Source organism: Ambystoma mexicanum, chromosome 6p (genome assembly GCF_040938575.1).
Source record: "Ambystoma mexicanum isolate Mex_15411 chromosome 6p, UKY_AmexF1_1, whole genome shotgun sequence".
Taxonomy (NCBI): domain Eukaryota; kingdom Metazoa; phylum Chordata; class Amphibia; order Caudata; family Ambystomatidae; genus Ambystoma; species Ambystoma mexicanum.
This window is the reverse complement of record NC_090935.1, coordinates 1,488,292,189-1,488,312,518: the sequence shown is the minus strand read 5'-3', so window position 1 is coordinate 1,488,312,518 and position 20,330 is coordinate 1,488,292,189. Positions and strand designations below refer to the sequence as shown.

The 20,330-nt window shown below is 46.0% G+C and overlaps 1 protein-coding gene across 1 annotated transcript in view; it reads left to right on the top strand.

The window, feature by feature from the left end:
* Window positions 1-20,330, top strand: part of LOC138511076 (trichohyalin-like) — a 3,831,204-nt gene that overhangs the window by 3,713,114 nt on the left and 97,760 nt on the right. Inside the window, exon 35 of the mRNA XM_069626576.1 lies at window positions 1,791-1,864. Within this exon, the coding sequence (XP_069482677.1) occupies window positions 1,791-1,864 (74 nt within the window). The remainder of the gene's footprint in view (window positions 1-1,790; window positions 1,865-20,330) is intronic.

The window sequence follows — 20,330 nt, the reverse complement described above, 5'->3', positions numbered from 1 at the left end:
ACGGAGCTCCAGATAAAGCATTTCGTAAAGGCATACTATCTGACAGAGACGTAGGCATTTTGGTCATTTGAGAGTTTCCTTCTGCCTGCGAAATATCGTCCGAGACAGGCAGAACATGATCACATGTTCGAACATCAGAGTTGAGAGCTGCAGCGCCATTTATCGGAATTGATGACGGTGCATTTGTAGTTGGCATGTCCGCCGAATCGACATGCCCCACCATTCCAAATCCATATTTCCGAATGTCAACATTGTTCAAAGCAGCCATTTTCTTCTTATTTAACGCTTTAGATTTGGAGCGAGAGGTTCGATGAATGGGAGTCGAGCACATATTAATGGCTGCAACGTCTGTTGGTCGTCCTTCATACATGATGCGTTGCCTTATGTTGTCAGGCATGGCTGTTGTGAGTCGGTAAGGACCGTTTGATCTGAAAGCCTTGTGTTCAAATATGATCTATATAAGCAGCAGCGTTATCGGACAGTTAAGGTCACAACAGTGCTATTTAAAACTACAAAGGGAGGCAATGGAAGGTAATAAGGAGCGGAGTCCCGCAGAGCCCCGGAAGCCGCGGCGAAGCGGCAAAGCGGGACTCGACGGGACTCACTCAGGAGCGCACGCGATCCGCGCACCTGTTTCCTTTTATGCACCCGCCTCCTACAATGTTGCCACAGAGCCTAAACAAATGCAAAGAAAATGTATGTAAGAGGCAAAGTTGAATGAATGGAAGAGAATGTACTTCCCTTAGTTAAATGTTCACCTTGTGGTAGCCTAAGTCCAAAACTTGCAAAGTCCTCAAAAGGTAGGACAGAGAGTCGCGGCAAAGCAATTTATTGCTATTGATACCCCCCTTGTACCCTCTACTCCTGTCTTTTCACGTGTTTGTATTTTGTTTGTTCCCCTAGTCTGTCCCCCCTGTGAGTCTTGGGGTTATGAACTTTAACAAAATTACAGTTTTCAATGTTGTTGATCCTCTCTCATTAATGAACCCTTCTTGCGGTATAACTCATCTACCCTCTAGTTTTATGCACATATTTATCTCTCTCTCGAGTTCAAATTGGGATTAATGTTTTATTTTTTTTTATTTTTCATGAATGTCTGCAATGGTTTTAATATGTATTGCTTTACATTTGTATAATCTCAATAAAAATGTACTAAACTTAAAAAGAACAAAAAGGATCAGTAGCTTGGGTATCAGGCTTGATGGTATTCCATGAGACGGAATATTGCTTTCTTCGCCACCACCGACATTCAGAAATAAGGGTCTTTCAGCATTATCAAAAACAAGAGAGGTGGGTCTAGGGATAGGCACATTTCTTTCCTATTGAAACGCTATTTAGTTCAGTCACAGACTGTCCCACACTCCTCATCCCTCAATATAGACTAGGTTAGTGGTATGCATATTGCTTATATTAGAAGGTTGGTGTTGTTTGAGTAAAATTTGTTTTATGCCCCTATTGTACAGCAAAAAACCTTTGCCAGATGGCCACCTTTTTCATACATTACGATACCCTTGTTTATTGGGCCATTATTAATGTAGAGTGAGAGTAAGAATGTTGGTACGCTTAGTAGCTGATATTATTCAACAATGTAATATATACAGTTACAAAATCCTATTTATAGGCATTGTCATGCATAGTCACTGCCAGCCACATCTAAATACTTGCTAATTAATGAACCAGGTTTATTTGTCTAATGTAAGTTTTAGTGCTACATTTCAGTATGCATGCGTTATTGTTACATCTTGCATTTTGATGATTACAAACTAAGATGGCTCTATTATTTTTGTCAGGCTTTTCAGCAGCTCGACTCATTGAGAAGGGATGTTTACGGCAGTGGAGTGATTCCATTACCAAGTAGTTTAAGGCAAGTAATCATTTTATCCTCAATTGTTAAAGGCCTAATCTATGTACAGTGCAATAAGGAGTCAATTTATTTTTTCACTGTGGTCTAACTATGATTCTAACTCATACCTTCCTCCCACTGATTCCTCTAATTTTACTATATACTCCAGTGGAAGACCAGATTGGTCCATGGCCACTAGGGTGCATCCACAAAGCTCTCACAGACTTCGTCACAGCAGCAATGAACCCGTCACCCCAGAAAGTGATTTTCTTAATATGTATTTAGAGCTCCATAAGCTCGGTGACGTCAGGCTATTTTCCTGGCTGCAGACACTGGAATTTTTTTACCAGCCATATTTTTCAGATTTCTGCCTCAAGTCTCATCTCAAAACTGGTTTTGAATCGTTTAGAGAATGTATCTGACAGATGCCATCCAGCAATCACTCAGCCACTACCACAATACTGTCAGTTTGTGCCTCCCCATGGCACTTAATAAGCCTGACAAAGACTGGGTGTGCTCTTCAAGTGCAGAGAGATCTTCTGGCTTGAAAGTGGCAGACAGATATTGTTAAAGCTGGCACTGTCAACACCTATGGCTGTCTTGGCATCTGCTGCCAGAATGATGTCTCCAATGCCATTGGCCACAACACCATTGGAATTACCGCTATCTCCATCAGAGCATGTTTCGTCATTGGATCCATTGGGAAGTTCCCTTTGAGAGCCACTAATTACCTTTCTTCCACAACTTTGCCTAGAGTCCATGTGTGTGTGTGCTAGCAGAGAGAAAGACCTCCCTAGCAATCATCTTCCTGCAAGAGCTGATGATCGCGCTCCGGCGATCATGTTCCTCTTCCTCCTGCTTACCTCTGATGAAAGGTAAGCCACTGTGCTTCTGCTACGCTGCGCCCAACCCCCCCCCCCCGCAACTCCTTATACATTTCCTTTTGGGCAAATCTACCCTGGTTTTTTTCCCAGGGCGTGAGGACACGCACCAACAAATCGCTGCATAATGAAGATTTAAAACACTTTTGTGTTTCACAGAGGCCCACGGCATGACAAATGCAGATGCACTGTAAATTGCCTTGCATTTGCATTCTGTTTCACTAGCCCTGCTACACACTTCCTTTTTGTAAGATGGCCTCCACCTTTGCATTTGCCTAGTAGTCAGCCCTAGGCTTGTACCTGCTCCCACATCATTGGCCACACTCTCCCTCAAGAGCAAATCACTGGCACCGGGAGGCGGGAGATGGCCCATTACTCAAAGGCCCACATCTAAGGCCCACATCTAAGGCCCTGTCTGCTCCCTGTCCATTGCCTGGCTGGGACTGGGGTCCTCCTCTACCCCCCATATGAGCACATAGAGCCTGAGGAGAACTTGCACTCTTTCCGAGCCCACTGAAATCATCAGGACATTTATCACTTCCCTGAAGGTTAGTTCCCTCCACTAAAACTTTCATCTTGTACCTCCACACCTTTGACTGTCTCACCCCTCACTCCGTCTGACCTGGACTCCCACTCTCAATACCTTGTAAAATCGAACTGAACTGTGCTCAGTGGCTGCATTGTGTTTGCATTCTGCTCTGCTAAAATCGAACTTAGCTGTGCCCATTGGCTGCATTGCGTTTTCATTCTGTCCTGCTGAAATCGAACTTAGCTGCGCCCAGTGGTTGCATTGTGTTCTCATTCTGTCCTGCTGAAATCGAACTTAGCTGTGCCCAGTGGTTGCATTGTGTTTTTATTCTGTCCTGCTGAAATCAAACTTAGCTATGCCCAGTGGCTGCATTGTGTTTGCATTCTGCTCTGCTAAAATCAAACTTAGCTGTGCCCAGTGGCTGCATTGTGTTTTCATTCTGCCCTTCTGAAATAGAACTTAGCGGTGCCCAGTGTCTGCATTGTGTTTTCATTCAATAAAAGAAAGGATCATCTTCAAGACTCTGACACTGACCCACAAGTGCATTCACCTTACTGCCCCTGACTACCTCTCCCAAAGGATCCATCCCGTCTCTTCTACGAGGCCAACCAGATCACCATATACTAACATGCTCTCTGTGCCATTAGTAAAAAAAGTCAGAGCGGGCGGATCCAGCTTCCCATATCTCGCACCCACTCACTGGAACGCCCTACCCCCCACAATCCGAGGTGAGGCCTCCCTCAGCACCTTCCGCAAAACCATGAAATTCACATAAGATGCCTCGCACCAGTCGAATACATCTCATATGTTCCTAATGCATAAACCGTATTGTAATGACCAACTGTACCAACCAAAATGTCAGCTCTATGCTTTGTCGAATTCATAATGTACCACTGAATGACTCTATGCCTGTAACTAAGCTCTTGCAAGTAACAGCGCCTCAATGCCCATGGGTTACTTGCGCGCTATATAAATAAATAAATAAATAAATAAATAAATAAATAAATTATGTACTGCTGAAATCGAACTGAGCTGTGCCCAGTGGCTGCATTGTGTTTGCATTCTGCTCTGCTGAAAACGAACTTAGCTGTGCCCAGTGGCTACATTGTGTTTGCATTCTGTCCTGCTGAAATCAAACTTAGCTGTGCCCAGTGGCTGCATTGTGTTTGCATTCTGCTTTGCCAAAATGTGAACTTACCTGTGTGCACTACCCTCTGTCTCCCTCCCTTCCCTTCTGCCCCACCATCCTCCTTGTGCCTCAGTTATTCAGACTGGTAAGTGTCCTCCTCACCACTGCAGCTAGCTATGTCACTATTTATCTCTCCTATCTTCTCTAACTGCTTTGCTATCTCCTATCCTTCTCCTATCACTAAATCTGGCCAGAGGAAACTTAAGAAGGACATACTGGGCTCCAACCCAGGCCTTCCTATTGCAGACACCTATGTCATGGCTTCCGCCGGAGAGAGACTCTCACTGACATCCTCTTCTTCGTTAACGCACCTGACCTATAGACTCGCTACATGCCGGCTTTCTCTCTCCTATCTCCTCTTCTCCCATTAATGGTCGCACTCGGTGGGAGGTTCTCCTTGACTTCTTAGCCATTTCCAGAGTCATCATTAATGTCTATTTCAATGGGACCTTCAGGGTTCAGGGTCCTCAACCAAACCTTCTTCTCTTTGACAGTCTCCTCCCTGCCTCTCTAACCCTACCTCTCCCACCGGCCAGGCTCCCCTGCCTTCTGTGCCTACTTCCTCCTCTGCACAAACTCCCTTGCCCACTGTGCCTTCCTCCTCCTCTGCACAGGCCCCCTTACCCACTGTGCCCTCCTCTTCCTCTGCACAGGCTCCCTTGCCCACTGTGCCTTCCTCCTCATCTGGACAGGCTCCCTTGCCCACTGCGCCTTCCTCCTCCTTTGCACAGGCTCCCTTGCCCACTGTGCCTTCATCCTCCTCTGCACAGACGCCCTTGCCTTGTCGTACTGCCTCGGCTCCTTTGTCGGCCTTGGCTCCTCTGCCATCCTCCACTATCCCTCTGGCTGCCTTCTTGCCACCCTCGGGGTGGGGTGGAGGGTACCACCGTCCCCTGCACCCCCATGGAAGACCTTCAATGATGGCAAGCTGCTCCACATTGCCACACTCAATACCCGCTCTGCTGTCAAACACTCATCTGACATCTGTAACCTCCTCGAACTCATGGATCTTGATGTGCTCCCCATCACAGAGATATGGTTCAAGGATAGCTCTGTCACGAGCTTAGACACACTCCTCCCTGAAGGCTACAAAATCCTCTCTGCTCCCATGCTAAAGCAGACAGGTGGGGGAGTGGTGCTGATCTTCCAAGAATGGATACCTGTGTCCATCATCCCTACTCAGTCCTACTCTTCCTTCGAGGGTCTAGTCTGCAGGCTCTCACTCTCTCCTAAATCTTCTCTCCTTATGGCCACCTTCTATCAGCCAGCAGAACAGTCCACTCTCTTCCTCTAGAAATGGGCTGACCTCGCTCCTCTGTACTTTCCTCCTCCTCTCAACTTCTCCTGATGGGTGATCTCAGCATCCATCTGGACTCTCCTGACTCCTCAGGACCTTTCCGCAACCTATGCAACTCTCTCTCCCTGACTATCCTACCCCCTGGCTCCATGCACACCTCGGGCCACACCTTGGATGCTCTCATGTCCACTGAAATCCCTCTCTCTATCCCTCTCACTACCTCTCTCTCTTGGACTGACCACTTTCTTCTCTCAACACACCTGAAGCGCTCCTCTCCTATTGCAGTAGCACACCCGGTACGGCCACTCGGCTTCAAACTCACAAGACCCATGAAGAAATTCACAGTGACTGCCTTTGCCTCCAACTACTCCCCCCCAATTCCTGCGGCTGACTCCCACCCTGACCCAGCCCTTGCTAAATTCAATCTATCTCCAACACTCTTGATACTCTTGCCCCTGTCATGAGACGTCTGACTGAATCCTTCCAAAAAGTGCGAATCTTGGTACGACTCTGATCTGGCTCCCCTTAAACATAAGTGCAGGGCAGCTGAGCAGAAATGGAATTCTTCGGGCGGACCCTCTGACAAACTGGTCTGTTGCCTCCTTCAAAGGCAATATCGACTCTGCATCCGCTCCCAGAAAAGTCTTTATTCAAGCCTGCATCTCCGTAGAATCAAGCAACACAGCCAAACTTTTCAAAGTCTGTAAGGAACTGGCCAATCCTGCAGCAGCCTCCTCTTCTGATACACCCACCCACGACCTTTGCTGGGCCCTGGTTGCACACTTCATCACAAAATCCCAAAGCATCCTTTCCTCCCTCTCTTCCACACCATGGCACACACAATACCGGAGCCTCCCTTGCACCCCCCCCCCCGCTTCCCCTCTCTTCACTCTCCCCTGTCACACCCAATGAGGCCACCAGACAAGTCTGGTCTATGAAGACTTCATCCAAACAGGTGGACCCGTGATCCTCCAAAACCATTAAGGACAACATTGATTCCCTCGCCCCAGCCTTGGCTGATCTGTGCAATCTCTCCTTTTCCACTGGAGTTTTCCCAACTGCTCTTAAGCACTCCCGTGTGCACCCTCTGCTCAAAAACCCCTCTGCGGCCCCTCCATTCCGGCAAACTACCGCCCTATCTCTATCACTCCTTTCCTGGGCAAACTCCTGGAGAAGCTGGCTATCTCTCAGCTGACCCACCACACAGAATCTATTGGTTACTTCCATGACCAGCAATCTGGCTTTAGAGCATCCAGAGGCATGGAAACTGCTCTTCTGAACAAATCATGAAGACCTGCTCTCAAACCTTGACACTAACACTCCCTCTGTCCTCATTCTCTTTGACCTCTACTCTTCCTTTGGCACGGTTACCCAAAACACCCTGATTGCATGTCTCCGTGACACCCTGGGAATCACAGGTCAGGCTCTGGCATGGTTATCCTCCTTTCTCTCCAAATGCCCCTCTCGCAGTGGAACTTGGAGCCTTTCTCTCAACTATCTCCCTCGCAACCTGTGGCATTCCCCAGGGATCTAACCTATCCCCCTGGTTCTTCAACGTCTATATGGCTGCCTTGGCACGTGTGATTGCCACTTTCATCTCTAACTTCCAGTGTTACTCGGGTCACACACAACTATCTTTCAGGCTCACCTCAGCCACCTCCTCCTGCTCGCTCATATCTGACTGTCTGTAAGCTGTTCAGTCTTGGTGTGTCGCAAACGACCTCTGCCTTAATGCTAGTAAGACTGATATTGTTGGCAGTGGGACCCCTACTCCCGCTTTCCCACTTTCACTCTGGCCGGCCTCCTTAGGCCCTGCGCCTGCACCCACCTGTGAGGCTAAAAACCTTGGGGTCATCTTCAACTCCTCTCTCTCCTTCTCCTCTCACATTTCTGACATCTCTAAAAAGTCTAACTATCAGCTACACCTCCTCAGAGGTACTGTACCTTTTCTCACTTTCCCCCAGTGGCTCACTGTTTTCAGGGCCTTGGTTCTCTCTAGGCTGGACTACTGCAACAGCCTCTTCCTCAACCTCCCTGCTTCTGCTATGCGCCCTCTGCAGCTCATCCAGAACAGAACCGTGAGACTTATCCTTGGCCTCAAGCCCAGGGACCGCCTCCCTCCGGCGCTGAAATGCCTCCAGTGGCTCCATGTGGATGCAAGGATCAAGTTCAAGACCCTCTGCATTATACACAAGGCCTTCTGGAGCCTGGGATATACCTATCTGCAACGATGCCTACCTAAATACTGTCCCTCCCAAGCCCTGTGCTCATCTACCCCCAACCTTCTGCGAGTGAGCCAGTTCTCCAACCAGAGATTTGGAGGGAGATCTTTATCCTCAGCAGGGGCCTCCCTCTGGAATAGCCTCCCTGCTGCCCTCTGTCTTGAACCTGATCTCCTTAAGTTCTGGAAACTCCTCAAGAGTTTCCTCTCCTCCTATTCCTTCTCTCTACCTTTACCCTGCTAACCTATCCCTCTGCTGTCTCCCTCTCTCCCTCCTTTTTTCCGTACAGTTGCTGACAGGCCGCCTGATGTACCTTAGTGTCTCATAGGTCCCTGGCATGCCCTCCAGTCCTCTCGCACTCGCCTCCAGGCCCTGCACTCACCTCATCATCACTGTTCTTTAGAAATGACCCAAGAGAGTGGCCCTCTCTGCACTTACCCCAGTCTCCACCAACTAGGTGCACTGACCCCCCCCAACCCCAGGTCTTGTCCCCCCCGCCCTCCACCTCCCACTCCCCTGTAACCGGCTGTGCACAATCTGAATGCACCTTGCCTGAAGATCATCTGTCTGTTCCCTCTTTCTTCACTCCTTAACTGCACTTGGAAAAACTGCAGAATCGTCGTCAGATCTATTTGCTGTTAACTGAACTGATAATTGTATTATATCCACTTACTCTGCCTGTGCAGACTTATATAGTTTCAGAATTTCAAGGGCTCTGAACGACTGTTGTTTTTCCCCCATATTCCCACCCTCCTTGAGCGCTTTGAAACACTTGTCTTGTGTATAGGCGCTATACAAATAAACATTACCATACCATTACCAAGAAGGAGTCCATTTTTGATGGCAAATAGGATACTGTCTATCATAGAAGAGGTATAAGCAAATAAAGTGTATTGATTGATGGATGAATTTGCAGCCCACTTATGACCCAAAATGTGCTGATTTAGCTGAGGGCTTAAGAGATGCGAGTAGCCAAGATTCTTCTCTAAAATCAGAAGTTGAAATTTTGGTTGCATCCCTGGGAGGTATATTTGGCTCCTTTAGCAACTTGGTTTCAATGGTGGTAGAGTCACCTGGGCTGTCTGCTCAGCAAGTGGAGCTTACAATACATATTTCTATTGATATTCTGGAGCTGGATCACTCCCAAGACACCTAGAATTCTTTTAGTGAAGCCCTTACAGAGCAAGTCATCACATTGGTGAGAACCAACCTATGCACTTGTGTTTTCCAGAGATGTGCACCAGCTGGACCCTGGGGACCCTATTATATCAACCCTCCCATCAGCTGAAAGCTTGGTGATTATTAGGAGGGTTTTTCAATGTCTGTACCTGGGGCAACAGGGTTGTTTCAACCAGAGTTAAACTTAAGCACTCTCTTTAGGGCAGAAAGGCTGAGTAGTCAGGGGGGAAAGGGTAATGTTGAGTTCAACTAACACTTTACACATATGATATGTAAAACGCAACAGAGAGGTAATTACAAAATATTACATTTATTCTACTATCGCATCATCACATTAAAGGCTATGACGACTGGATCAAGTCATTCTTGGCCCCTGCTCGTACTGGGGTCCTTAGCCGTACACAGTTAGGTCTCTCCAACTAAGTGTGAAGTTCTGCAATCGGTATGAGACTATTAGCCTTTCCTTTACTAAATCACCTGGCCTAGTACAATAAGGTGTGGGGTTTTAGTTACAAGATATGTCATGCTTTAAAGAGTGTGCACGACTGTATCCTAACCACTGACACCACTTGTTACAAGGGTTTTTCAAAGTCTCTACCTGGGTTAGGACTTGCAGAAGCCAACATTGGGCAACAGTGTTGGTTCCTCCAGAGTTAAACTTAAACACTCTTTTTACGGTAACATGCCTGAGCAGTCATGCTGAACTAAGGTGGGGTGGAGTACATTTGAGTAGTACAATTAACATGTTACAGAATATGATACGTAAAAGACACCAGATGGGTAAATACAATTATACTCAAATGTATTATACTATCACACTAGAAGCACTTTATACAGTTAAAGGTAAGTAAAAAGAAATCTATAAATATAAATAACTGAAAGCTTAACCAGCCACTATGGTTAGCTCACTAGTTTAGATCTACACACAGTTACTACACATACACTGTAACTACTAAAGTAGAGAAATGCTTTCAAAACATCAAAGAACATAGGGCCGACATTTATAAGGGATCTCATAACACCATGTAGGTAATTTGAAGAAATCCAATCTGTATCTAATGAGAGTCTCAGAGTCTTTAAGTGTCCTAAAAGGTTCTGTTAGAGTCACGGGTGAATAGTGTGACAGGGTCAGGGGCTTGTCCCTGACAGGGGTGGACTACTAAGACCTCTCCCAACCTTAGATAGGTGGATTTCCAGGGCATATGCCAGACCCGTTCCTATCTGAGAGGCCGAGTCGGGAGGATCCCAGCCCCTGAACTCCCCAATTGTGCCAGACATACTTATGACCTTGGTACTACTGTCTGTCACACCATGCCTTGCAACCTAGTATCTAGCAAAAGTTATCTCTGCATCCTTTCAGATCCACAAGTTCCAGAGTGCTATTCATCTCCAGCCGGAACCTCCGTGAGCCGAAACGTCAACACAGTACACAGCTCTCACCTCCTCAATGGCAGACGGACCACCAGCAGCTACACAAACTTACCAGGACAACAGGTGGACAACGGGAGTGGTCAAAAGAGATAGCACACAGGCATAGAAACCCTTCACATTGGGAAAAGGGATGAGCTTCCTTAAAGTATTTGGACATGGGGACCCAACCCCAGAGTAAAGCGAAGTAACAAATTGACTCGAGATATCAAATGCAATAAGGAACAATCGGAAGAGTGAGGAAGTGACCTGAGCGGAAGGCTCGCGTATAACAAACGTGCGCAGCCAGAGCAAGATGAAGGGTGTTCGGGTGAGGTCAGATGAAAAGGTGGTAGATTATGAGACCAGATTGTTGAATAGAGGTCAGGTGAAATATTGCATGTGTGTCAGAGTGGTACCAAGAGTGAGAGTGTGGAGTGATTGTGACAAGAGTACATTTTAGACTTTGTTGAGAAAGAGGGGGAGGTAGGAGAGAGCGAGAGTAGAGGGAAAGTATAAGGAGAGATTGTTCCTGACAGAGAGTGAGTGAAAAGAATAGAATGTAAATGATGGTGAATGATAGAAGAAACAGATGTAGAGGGTGGAGGTTAGAGAATAGGATGTAGTAGGAGGTGGAAGGGAGCAAGGAGCAGAGGGAGAAATGTCAGAGGCACAGAAAGAGAGAGAGAAGGGTGAGGAAGACCAAAGGGAGTGGTAGTTGAGAGAGAGGGGGGAATTAAGAGAGAAGGGTGAAGAAGAACGGTGGGAGAGGTAGAGAAAGAGAAGGGGAGTGAGGAGATACAGGGAGGAAGAAATGAGGGAGAAGTACTAGGAAGGGAGAGAGGAAGAAGGTACAAGAGAGAGTATGGATCTAAGAGAAAGTTATAGGTGGGATCAGGGTGTGGAATAGAGAGGGAAAAACTAAGGTGAGAGAGGGTTGAAGTATAGTTAGAAAAACAGAGTTTGGCTTGAGGAAAATCCCCTCATGTGCAAAAAACAGAGGAGTCCAGAAATTTGACAAATAGATGCTTTATTAATTCAAGCAGGGATAAGCACATAGATTCTACAGCTCCAAATGCACCCTCAGCTCATAATAGGTGGGCAATGAGTTTTTAAACTGCTGTGACCTCACAACCAAAAGATACATTCCTCGCTCTTAGGCAAATGGGATTGGGTGAACAGTATAGGCATAATTACAATCTATAGGGGGCAGATAATTTCATTGGTCAGGCTAGATCTGGTAGCTCTGCCTGGCACCACCTCCATGAGGTCAGTGCAAGCCTTGTCAGTTTAGGAAATTTACCAGCATGTGAGCAAAAATGATGGGTGTGGAAGGTGAGCTCAGGGCACCCCCTGTTTCCCACTATTGTTTCACCCCTCTGACTTCCCAGGCCTTGAACAAGGTCACTCCATTCACCAGCTTCATGTTGTGTTACATTTTTTAATCTTCTGTCTTCAATTTGATGGGAACAACCTTATCTGTCTGAATGGGCCTTGTTCTCCATCTACAGGTCGCGTTTTCAGGGACAGTAAAAGTGATTTTCTCTGTTGGTATTTATGAGAGATTTCTGCCTTTTTTTCTTGCAGGTGCTGTATCTTTTCAGGGGACTCAAGCCCTCTCCCCCAGCGTCCTTGGCAGGTCTGGACATGCTGCCAGGCCTGTTTTGCGTCTCTCAGAAAAGTCAGTGTATCAGGCCTCAGCCCTGTGTTTTGAGCTTTCCCAATTCTTTGCAATGCAGCTGTGGTTTCCATTTTGCTTTCATGGCTGTTCATGGTAATTGCTTTTCGGTGTCAGCAAGCAGTTCATGTGTGTTGGTTTGCACCTGGCTAATGTCTCTGCGGGTGTGTTCAGCCATGTCGCCTTTTCATGATTACTTTGGTGATGTCATCCGGGTATGGTCTGTGGGGCTTCTTCAGTGGGTGGTATCCGTCTTTCTGGGGATATGCTGGGGGGGGGGGTGTGAGACCCTCTCAACAGGGTCAGAGTGGAAGAGCATTGAGAAGTCGAGAGAGAAAAGGGACACCTTTTCCTTGAATATCTAGGGAGAATCTCAGAGACGCTGCCCATTAGGAATTCCCACAGGAAGTGAGGTAGAGAAGGCTGGGGCTTTCAGGCACTCACTGATAGAACAGTTTAGTAATAGATAGTAGGAGTTACCTGTCTCTAGTCCGGAACTACAACCCTCTGGGCAGTAGGGAAGTCGGGGCTAGGGTGGAGGGAATAAACAGTAAGTTAAGTTTAGATCAGAGAATTCCCTTACTTTTTCTCTTCTGCAAACTGCTGATAAAACCATTGAAAAGATTTAAGAGAATTGTGCAGTTCTTGAGGGAACCTGAGACATTAACACTAGGAGAGTTCAGGACAAAGAAGCAACACGTTCAGAGCAAGATGTAATAGGTAGAAAATGACTTACGTGAATTAAATCAAGCTGTAAATGTTTTGGGAAGCAATTATCATCCCTCTCGTCTAAGAGGAAGACACCTAGAATTATTGACCCAGTGACCACCGACCTGAGCCATCCCTGGATTTCGTTAAGGTATACAGGACTTCACGCACAATGCAGACCTATGGATATAGGGGGTGGTTAAAGAGATGTAAGCAATCTCGGCCCTTGGAGGTAGGAAGAACCCCAGTCTATCAAGAATCACTGGAGAACACTTTCCTACTGATGTGATAGTCATGCAGGTTCATCAGGTCACCAGGGATTTCTCAGGAGGTCATCTTGAGGCTTTTGTGAAAACCTCTGTCGGTGGAAGCAACCTGAATCAGTTCAACAATATAACAGGGACCCTTGTGGATGACTGGTACAATCCACCTCTTGCATTGATCTCAGACACGGTCAGTAGGCTCTCGGTTGCTCAGTAGTTGGACTTCGGGCTCTGGCTAGATTCCTCTTCTGGTGAAGTTCAGCACAGCAGGGATCCAGTGTCATACCAGAACACTGAGGATGGCCATGAGGATTCCAGCAACCATGTTGCATAATAGTCCTTCCGACGTAGTCCTACAGGGTGTTGCAGGCATATTTCAGAGATACAATCTTCCACAGTCCTGAGATGGTGATGCAGGTCAAGCAGGCCAACTGAAAGTGTAGTCCCACTGGTCAAACTTAAAAGGTTGTATTGCAAACTTGCCTGTGCAGGCAGAATAGAATTCCGAAACGCAATGGTGTTGGCTAAGTCAATACTGGTTCCTGCAGCTATCCTCCAGCATCCCTCGGTCGTCTTCTTGTTCACCTCTCTTCAGTTCTAGTAGTCAACACATTTCCCGGCAACAGGTCCCCTCTATGTATATGCAGAAATCGGGCTGCTGGTTACCCTAAACCCAAATAAGGGATTTTGCAACATTCAAACTTGGAGCAGGCTGTCATGTAGTAGACAGTCAGCCTCACAGAATATGCCCAGCAACAGCCATGCCTCTGGAGGAATGTGGATTGGGGGCAGACACACCCCCATCCCCACTTCATGCCCAGCTGCTCTGTCCGCCTGCTGGGTCATCTGCTTCACCCTTGTGCTCTTCGTGTGAGATAGGGGATCGAGTATTGTGCAGCAGTGATTAGAGTTGATGAAGTGCGGCTCAGATCCCTGGGGTATCACACCCTCCCAATATTCAATTTCAGCACCACAGAGTGTTGCTGTACAGTTGCTGGATCTGTGTGGGAAACAGTGAGAAGTTATTAGGTGAGTGTGTTATTTAGGTGAGAAGTTATTTGTGCCTGCCTTACGTACGAGCTATACAGCAAAGCAATGAATGGGAACAAGAAGCATGATAACAACCTGCTTGATATGGCTAGGGCCTTGCCTTTTTCTATTTCACCGCAGGAGTCCTCTCAAGTTGCTACTCCTGATGTAGTATCAGCTGACACAGTTGCCCTGGCGTAACATCTTGGAAAAAGTAAAAAAGAGGGTGAAAATGACAGCCTTTTTAAATACTGTTAGCAAGTGCTCCCGCCACTACTGGTGGGTCTACCCAGAAGAGGATTAATGGAGTTAATCCATCTATTGCAGACTCAAAATGACTAGGGCTGAGTGATGAACCTTTCGTTAACATACTTAATGATTCATATTTGAACACTCCTCCGATTTTCATGGATTACACCACTGATAAAAGAAACAGCACTGTGCCCTCCTCAGGTCCCTCTCAGTGATCTGGTTTTATGTAGTTTTTAAGACAACTACTGGCAAGAAGCTAATCATTCAGCCTTAAAAGCATTACATCATTTCTTAACATCTTGTGTTACCCTTTACAAAAATAGAAACACTGAAGTTAAGGTTCACTCATTGTTACTTGAATCAATCAAGAAAAAATTTAACTCTTTGACTAAGGTTGAAAATGTTCATTTCCTGTTCCAGGCAAAGCGTGAAACAGGAAAGGGAAATATGGAGGCCCTTCTTTTAATCAATTGGATAACATTGTGCCACTTTTATCTGTTGGCCCGGAGTCTTCAATTATTACTTCTTCTATAGACAAACAACTTGATCTTCAGCCAGCGAACCACAACCCTATTCTTATTTTGCGATATTCGCAGGAAAGAGGATCTGCCCCGCAGGACATTAATGAGACAAATGTGGGTGTTAGTAGCAAAGCACCATTGAATGATATGGATCCAATACGTATTCCTTCCGGTGGCAACCTGTTACAGAAAATGAAAAAATGCTCAAAAGTCTAAGTAACGGTAAAGAAGAATAACAGACGTGCTTAAGGAAATTCCAGCAAAACCTGAAAATACCTGCCTCTCCAGAGAAGGTTTCTACATGTGATACTTTGGTGATATCAGAGGTGGAGCAACAATCTGTAAATGTGAGGCAGACACTTGATACTATAATAATACAGATAAATGTGGACTTAGCGGCCGTTAATTTATTAAAACAGGATTCTGTATCCGGATACGGGATCCCTTCCTCCAATACAATGTCTTTCGACAACTTAAAGATGACATCCTCTTCCTTGGAACCCAAGAGTTGAGCAATCTTCCCTTGTCCTACAGGTGAAATCAAGGATGGGTTACCTGGACCAAAGGGGGAAGGAGGTGTTATATGTAGTAAGTCCTGTAAGAATACTGTGTATAGTATCTGAGAGGAACGGATTCCACACAAAGTTTCTCCTCTTTGCCTGTGCAGCTGCCTCATTTTGTAAACATGGTTAAGAAGAATTTGAATCGATCTTCCTTTGTGCACTCACATGACATACGTAAGCGTCAACATAGGTCATTTTCAGAAAGCTTATTTTGTGATGAAGGACCGCAATTATTGAACAGATTTAACGTCCTTGCCTTATTTTCAGAGGTCCATAATCTGAGGGTGATAACATCACATGGCATTGACCTTGTAGAATGAATTCATGATCAAAGAGCTGGTATGGTTACTTTAGGAATAATATCAAAATAGTTTGATGTTATTCATATAAGGCAATTGGGGTACAACATCACTCCTTATAAGCCTGCTAACAATTTTGACTAGTGTAATGTAAACAATGGTATGTTTCGGTCAGAATTTAAGAATATTCTCATTTCTGTTAAGTCCACAGGTTATGGTGATAGAGAAGTGTTTATGGCCTCACAAAAGCAACCTGCTTCCTCCGACCATAATGACTAGTCATGGCTGGCGAGTGCCTTAATTCTTTCCTCACATACCTTGAAACCAGGGCACAATAATCTTAAATACACTGAGTTCTCTGGATTTCGTGGAATACTTAGGGTCACTGTCAGTTGTTTATGAATCCTGTCTTAGAACAGGAATAAAAAAATATGAGCTTATTCTCCTTCAGGAAACTTGGCTTTTAGAATGTCCCATTATGGATGGATTTACTATAATTTCTCAAGCAGCTATAAAAACCAATAGGGGTGCCCATCTGGGAGCCTTATTATATCTGTTCAAATTTCCCTCGGACTAACAATAGGATCGCAGCTTAATATTCAGACAGGGGCATTGGCTGCAACCTTGTCTTTGACCCAGGGTCCTTTTTATGTGCATCTTTTAGTGATTAACATCTATTGGCATGGGGCATCTCTCCTTCAGACATTTTCTTGGAGAAACTAAAGAAATATGACTACGATTGTATGCAAACTACTGTGGAGGGTTACATTAGCCTACCTGGGGAGCTTCACTCTACGTGTAGGTTTAATGAAATGATGAATTAGAATATTTGGAATCATCTTCCCTCCTTCATTGTAAACTTGTATGGGTAAACGGTTGATGCCATGCTTAAAGTCTCTGGGGCTAAACATGCTGAATGGGAGCATGCCTGATGATTCACCTATGAGAGCGACTTGGCAGGGCGGTCAACATTCAGCAGTTTTGGATTATGTATGTATTTGTGAAACAGGTACAGTACGGGTAGCAGCACTGCCCACTTCCCTCACATGTGCAAATACAGGTCACTGCCTACTCAGCAGTGCTGCAAAGTTCCCAAAAGCACATGCTTTCCTCACAAATCCAGCACATACACAGTTAGGACTGAAACAGGCTTCCCGCACAAATAGAACAGGTACAAGCACAGCATAGGCACAGCCAGTGCAATCTTTGCTCACATATTTGCTAGATGAACTGTGCCCGGCTCCTATCTCTTGTGGAGACTGAACAACAAGCCACCCCTTCCCGGGCCATTTTTTGATGATGTGTAAGACTCTACACACCCCCCCCCTCTAAATCGGTTGTGGTGTTAAGCAAAAACACTGCACTGGAGGGCCAATTCATTGTTGCTAGTAGGATCGCATAGAACAAAGTTGACAGGTTATTTTGGGGGCCTATGGTGCCCCCAGCTCTGACGTGCCGACATTGTCTATGCCCCATGATGTTGAAGGGCTTAAAGTATGAGGCAATGATGGTCAGGCTTCACCATGTCCAACAAGTGTGGAAACAACTGAAGTGTAGGGAAACACCCCTGAAAAACCGGGTAAAAACCAACATCCTGATGAGGACCCCTTCACATTTATAGACCAAAAGGGAAAAAGACAGATACATAACAAGCTACTGACAGAATCAGGGACCAGGTACAGAAGGTGGGGGGAGTGAGAAGAGGCAGCCATGTCCTATCTGGAACACTGAGAGTGCACCGCCAGCAGGGAACGCTGAGCAAGGGCATGGTTAGGTGGCAGAAATAATATCAGCGAAATGTGTGAAGTGCGATAGCAGAGGAAAGGACCTTACTGCTAAGAAACCTAGGAGAAAACACAAAGCAGATGTGAGATAGTGAGGCAGACAAGCCTGATAGCAACATTGTAATTGTAATCATCATATAATCATCATATATTTAGTTTCCTTTCCCCATTTGAATGGCCTCAACGCACTTTGTGGTTGGAACCCCCTTGGGACCGTACTCGATGTATGAGAGATGTATGGGGGATTCTAAGAGTTAGGTTTAAGATGCAAGAGTGCATTCTGCCAGGTTAGGACTTAGGGGGGGTTAGCTGGGCCCCAGTAAGCATCCCCAAGATCAGGCACATGGGTGGGTGCTGTTATTGGATTAGGATAGAGTGCTGGTGCAGGAGATTCGATGTGCGCCCAGCTAGAACAAATTTTGTACGTAGGTTGTCACTGTTGTGAGGGGTAAGAAATGTGAGGCAGACAACTTTGTGAAGGTTTTTCAACAAGTGCCATTGTATTAAATTAGATGGTTGGATAAACGCCTCACTATCCCTACCCAGACAAGGATTTCCCTGCCTAAACTACACTAAAGTGCTCTGGTGTCACTACCAGCTTGTGAGCTCACCGAATAGGGTGTGCGCATCAAATCCCCTCGCTGGACGCAGGACTTCTACTTCTGTGGCTCCTCGCAACCTGGCACACTGCTTCTCCTGGTCTGTCGTCACCCGCGCTACCTGCAGCAGGAGCTTCTTTTTCTGCTGAGGCTCTCTGTTGTTTGCCAACCACTGGAGACAGCTTCTTGGGAAGGAAAGCTTTGCTTGCTTTCGCTTGCCTCCGCGCAACCTCTGCAAAACAGGTGTCCAGAGGGTAAGCTTCCCTCCTTTACGCTTCGTGCTGCGAGACCTTTGCATTTAAGATCTCTGGAAGCATATACCCTCTCAGGACCGGCTACAGTTTTATGCTTCACAGCGGGTGAAGTGTCATCAAGTCCTCCAGCATCTGTGTCGGCTGCCTACACGGATTACGTTGATCTTCCTGCTCATTCTGCTCGTGCTGCTTGACAATGGTCTGCACCTGAGGGGGCCTTTTAAGCCTCTCAGTCTCCCTCAGGTGTGGGTCATTTCTATTAACAATCTGACCATTCCTGCAGCATTGTACCTTTTTAGCCCTCTTCTTTGCCCCAGTACTTAGGGAATTATGGTACTTGACGTCCCTAGTGACACAGTTAGTTTTTCTGGTTTGATTTTCATTGTTAAACTCATTTCTGTCCCTCATAATATTCTTTTTTTCGATAGCAAAGGATGGGAATGGTTGAAACGAATGATCCCACAAAGGAAGCACTCGGAGTGAACTGCAACTATTTTAAATTGGAATACGAGGGGGTTCAACCACTGGCTTAATGAGGTAGGCTCCCATGAAGTGATAACAGCAAGTGAAGTTTTTGCCCCGCAAGAGACTTGGGTCACATTTGACATCAAATTCGATGGCTATATTATATTTCAAACTATGGCCACTAAGGGCGAACGTGGGCGCCCTGCAGGGGGATTATTGATTGGTGCAAAGTCTTCCCTTAACCCTAGAATAATCCATCAAGGTGATGCTGGAGGCAACACATTAGCTATAGAACCTTCCCCCCTTGGTGGTTGGGATGGGCATAAGAACATTGTGATAATTAATATCTAAGACCCCACTGTCACTATTTTCACTGAGATCATAAGTGATCAATTGGACTCCATTCTCTCCACATGGTGCACTGGGACGGAGGGCATCCCTGTAATCTTTTGTGGGGTTTGGAATGACAAATGCATGGACACAGTCGGGTGTGGGTCATACGAAAATGTCTTTGACCATTGTACTATGTATGGGGGTAAATCCAATGGAAATGGGAGCCTGTGGCTAGAATTCTTAAATAATTGAACTGCACCATATTAAATGGGCGTACCACAGGGGACCAACCGGGGCAGGCGACTTGGGAAGTGGGGGATAAGAGTGCATCTCTGAATTATATAGCAGTATCCAAATGTCTTTTGAATCAAGCACAGCAACTACAAGTCTCCCTGAATACTTCCTGGGATCATGCCACCCTTACTCTGATGATTGGGGGGGCGGGAGTGAGTGACAGGCTTAGGAGAGGTGATACCTAGTCATTCAGGGCATAAGATCCACTGGACTGTGAAAAACATCGAAAGAATGATTGCTATCACCTTCCTGGTGGATTTTAGGGAAGCCCAGGCACTTAGGGGTAAAAACCCTGAGGCAATTTAGGAATGGATACAACAGCTAATATTCAAGACCAAAAATATGCCATGCGACATGCTATTAGAGCGCACAGGTGGGCTCCCACTAACCCTGCTGACTTGCCTGAGACTCTTGTTAATATAAGATTCGTAAAGCTGAAATTACGTACTTGGTTGCGTCATTATTGGCAGTTCCAACAAAGATTGTCTTGGCAGAGGTTCGTCGAGCTAATGTGCAGCAAGGATAGCCATAAAATCTGGCGCTTATTGTCTCAAGCCAGGGGGGAACAGAAGTTGAGAATCCTCAATCCTGTATCTGGGGATCAATGGGTTAAGCACATAACGGCTACATTCTTTAGTGCTGTACCTAGTCTCCCTGTGACTAATCCCCCATCAGAACCTTGGGCCCTACCATTGAGCCATAGAATTGTGAAGCAGATTATTTTGAAATTAAAGTCATCTG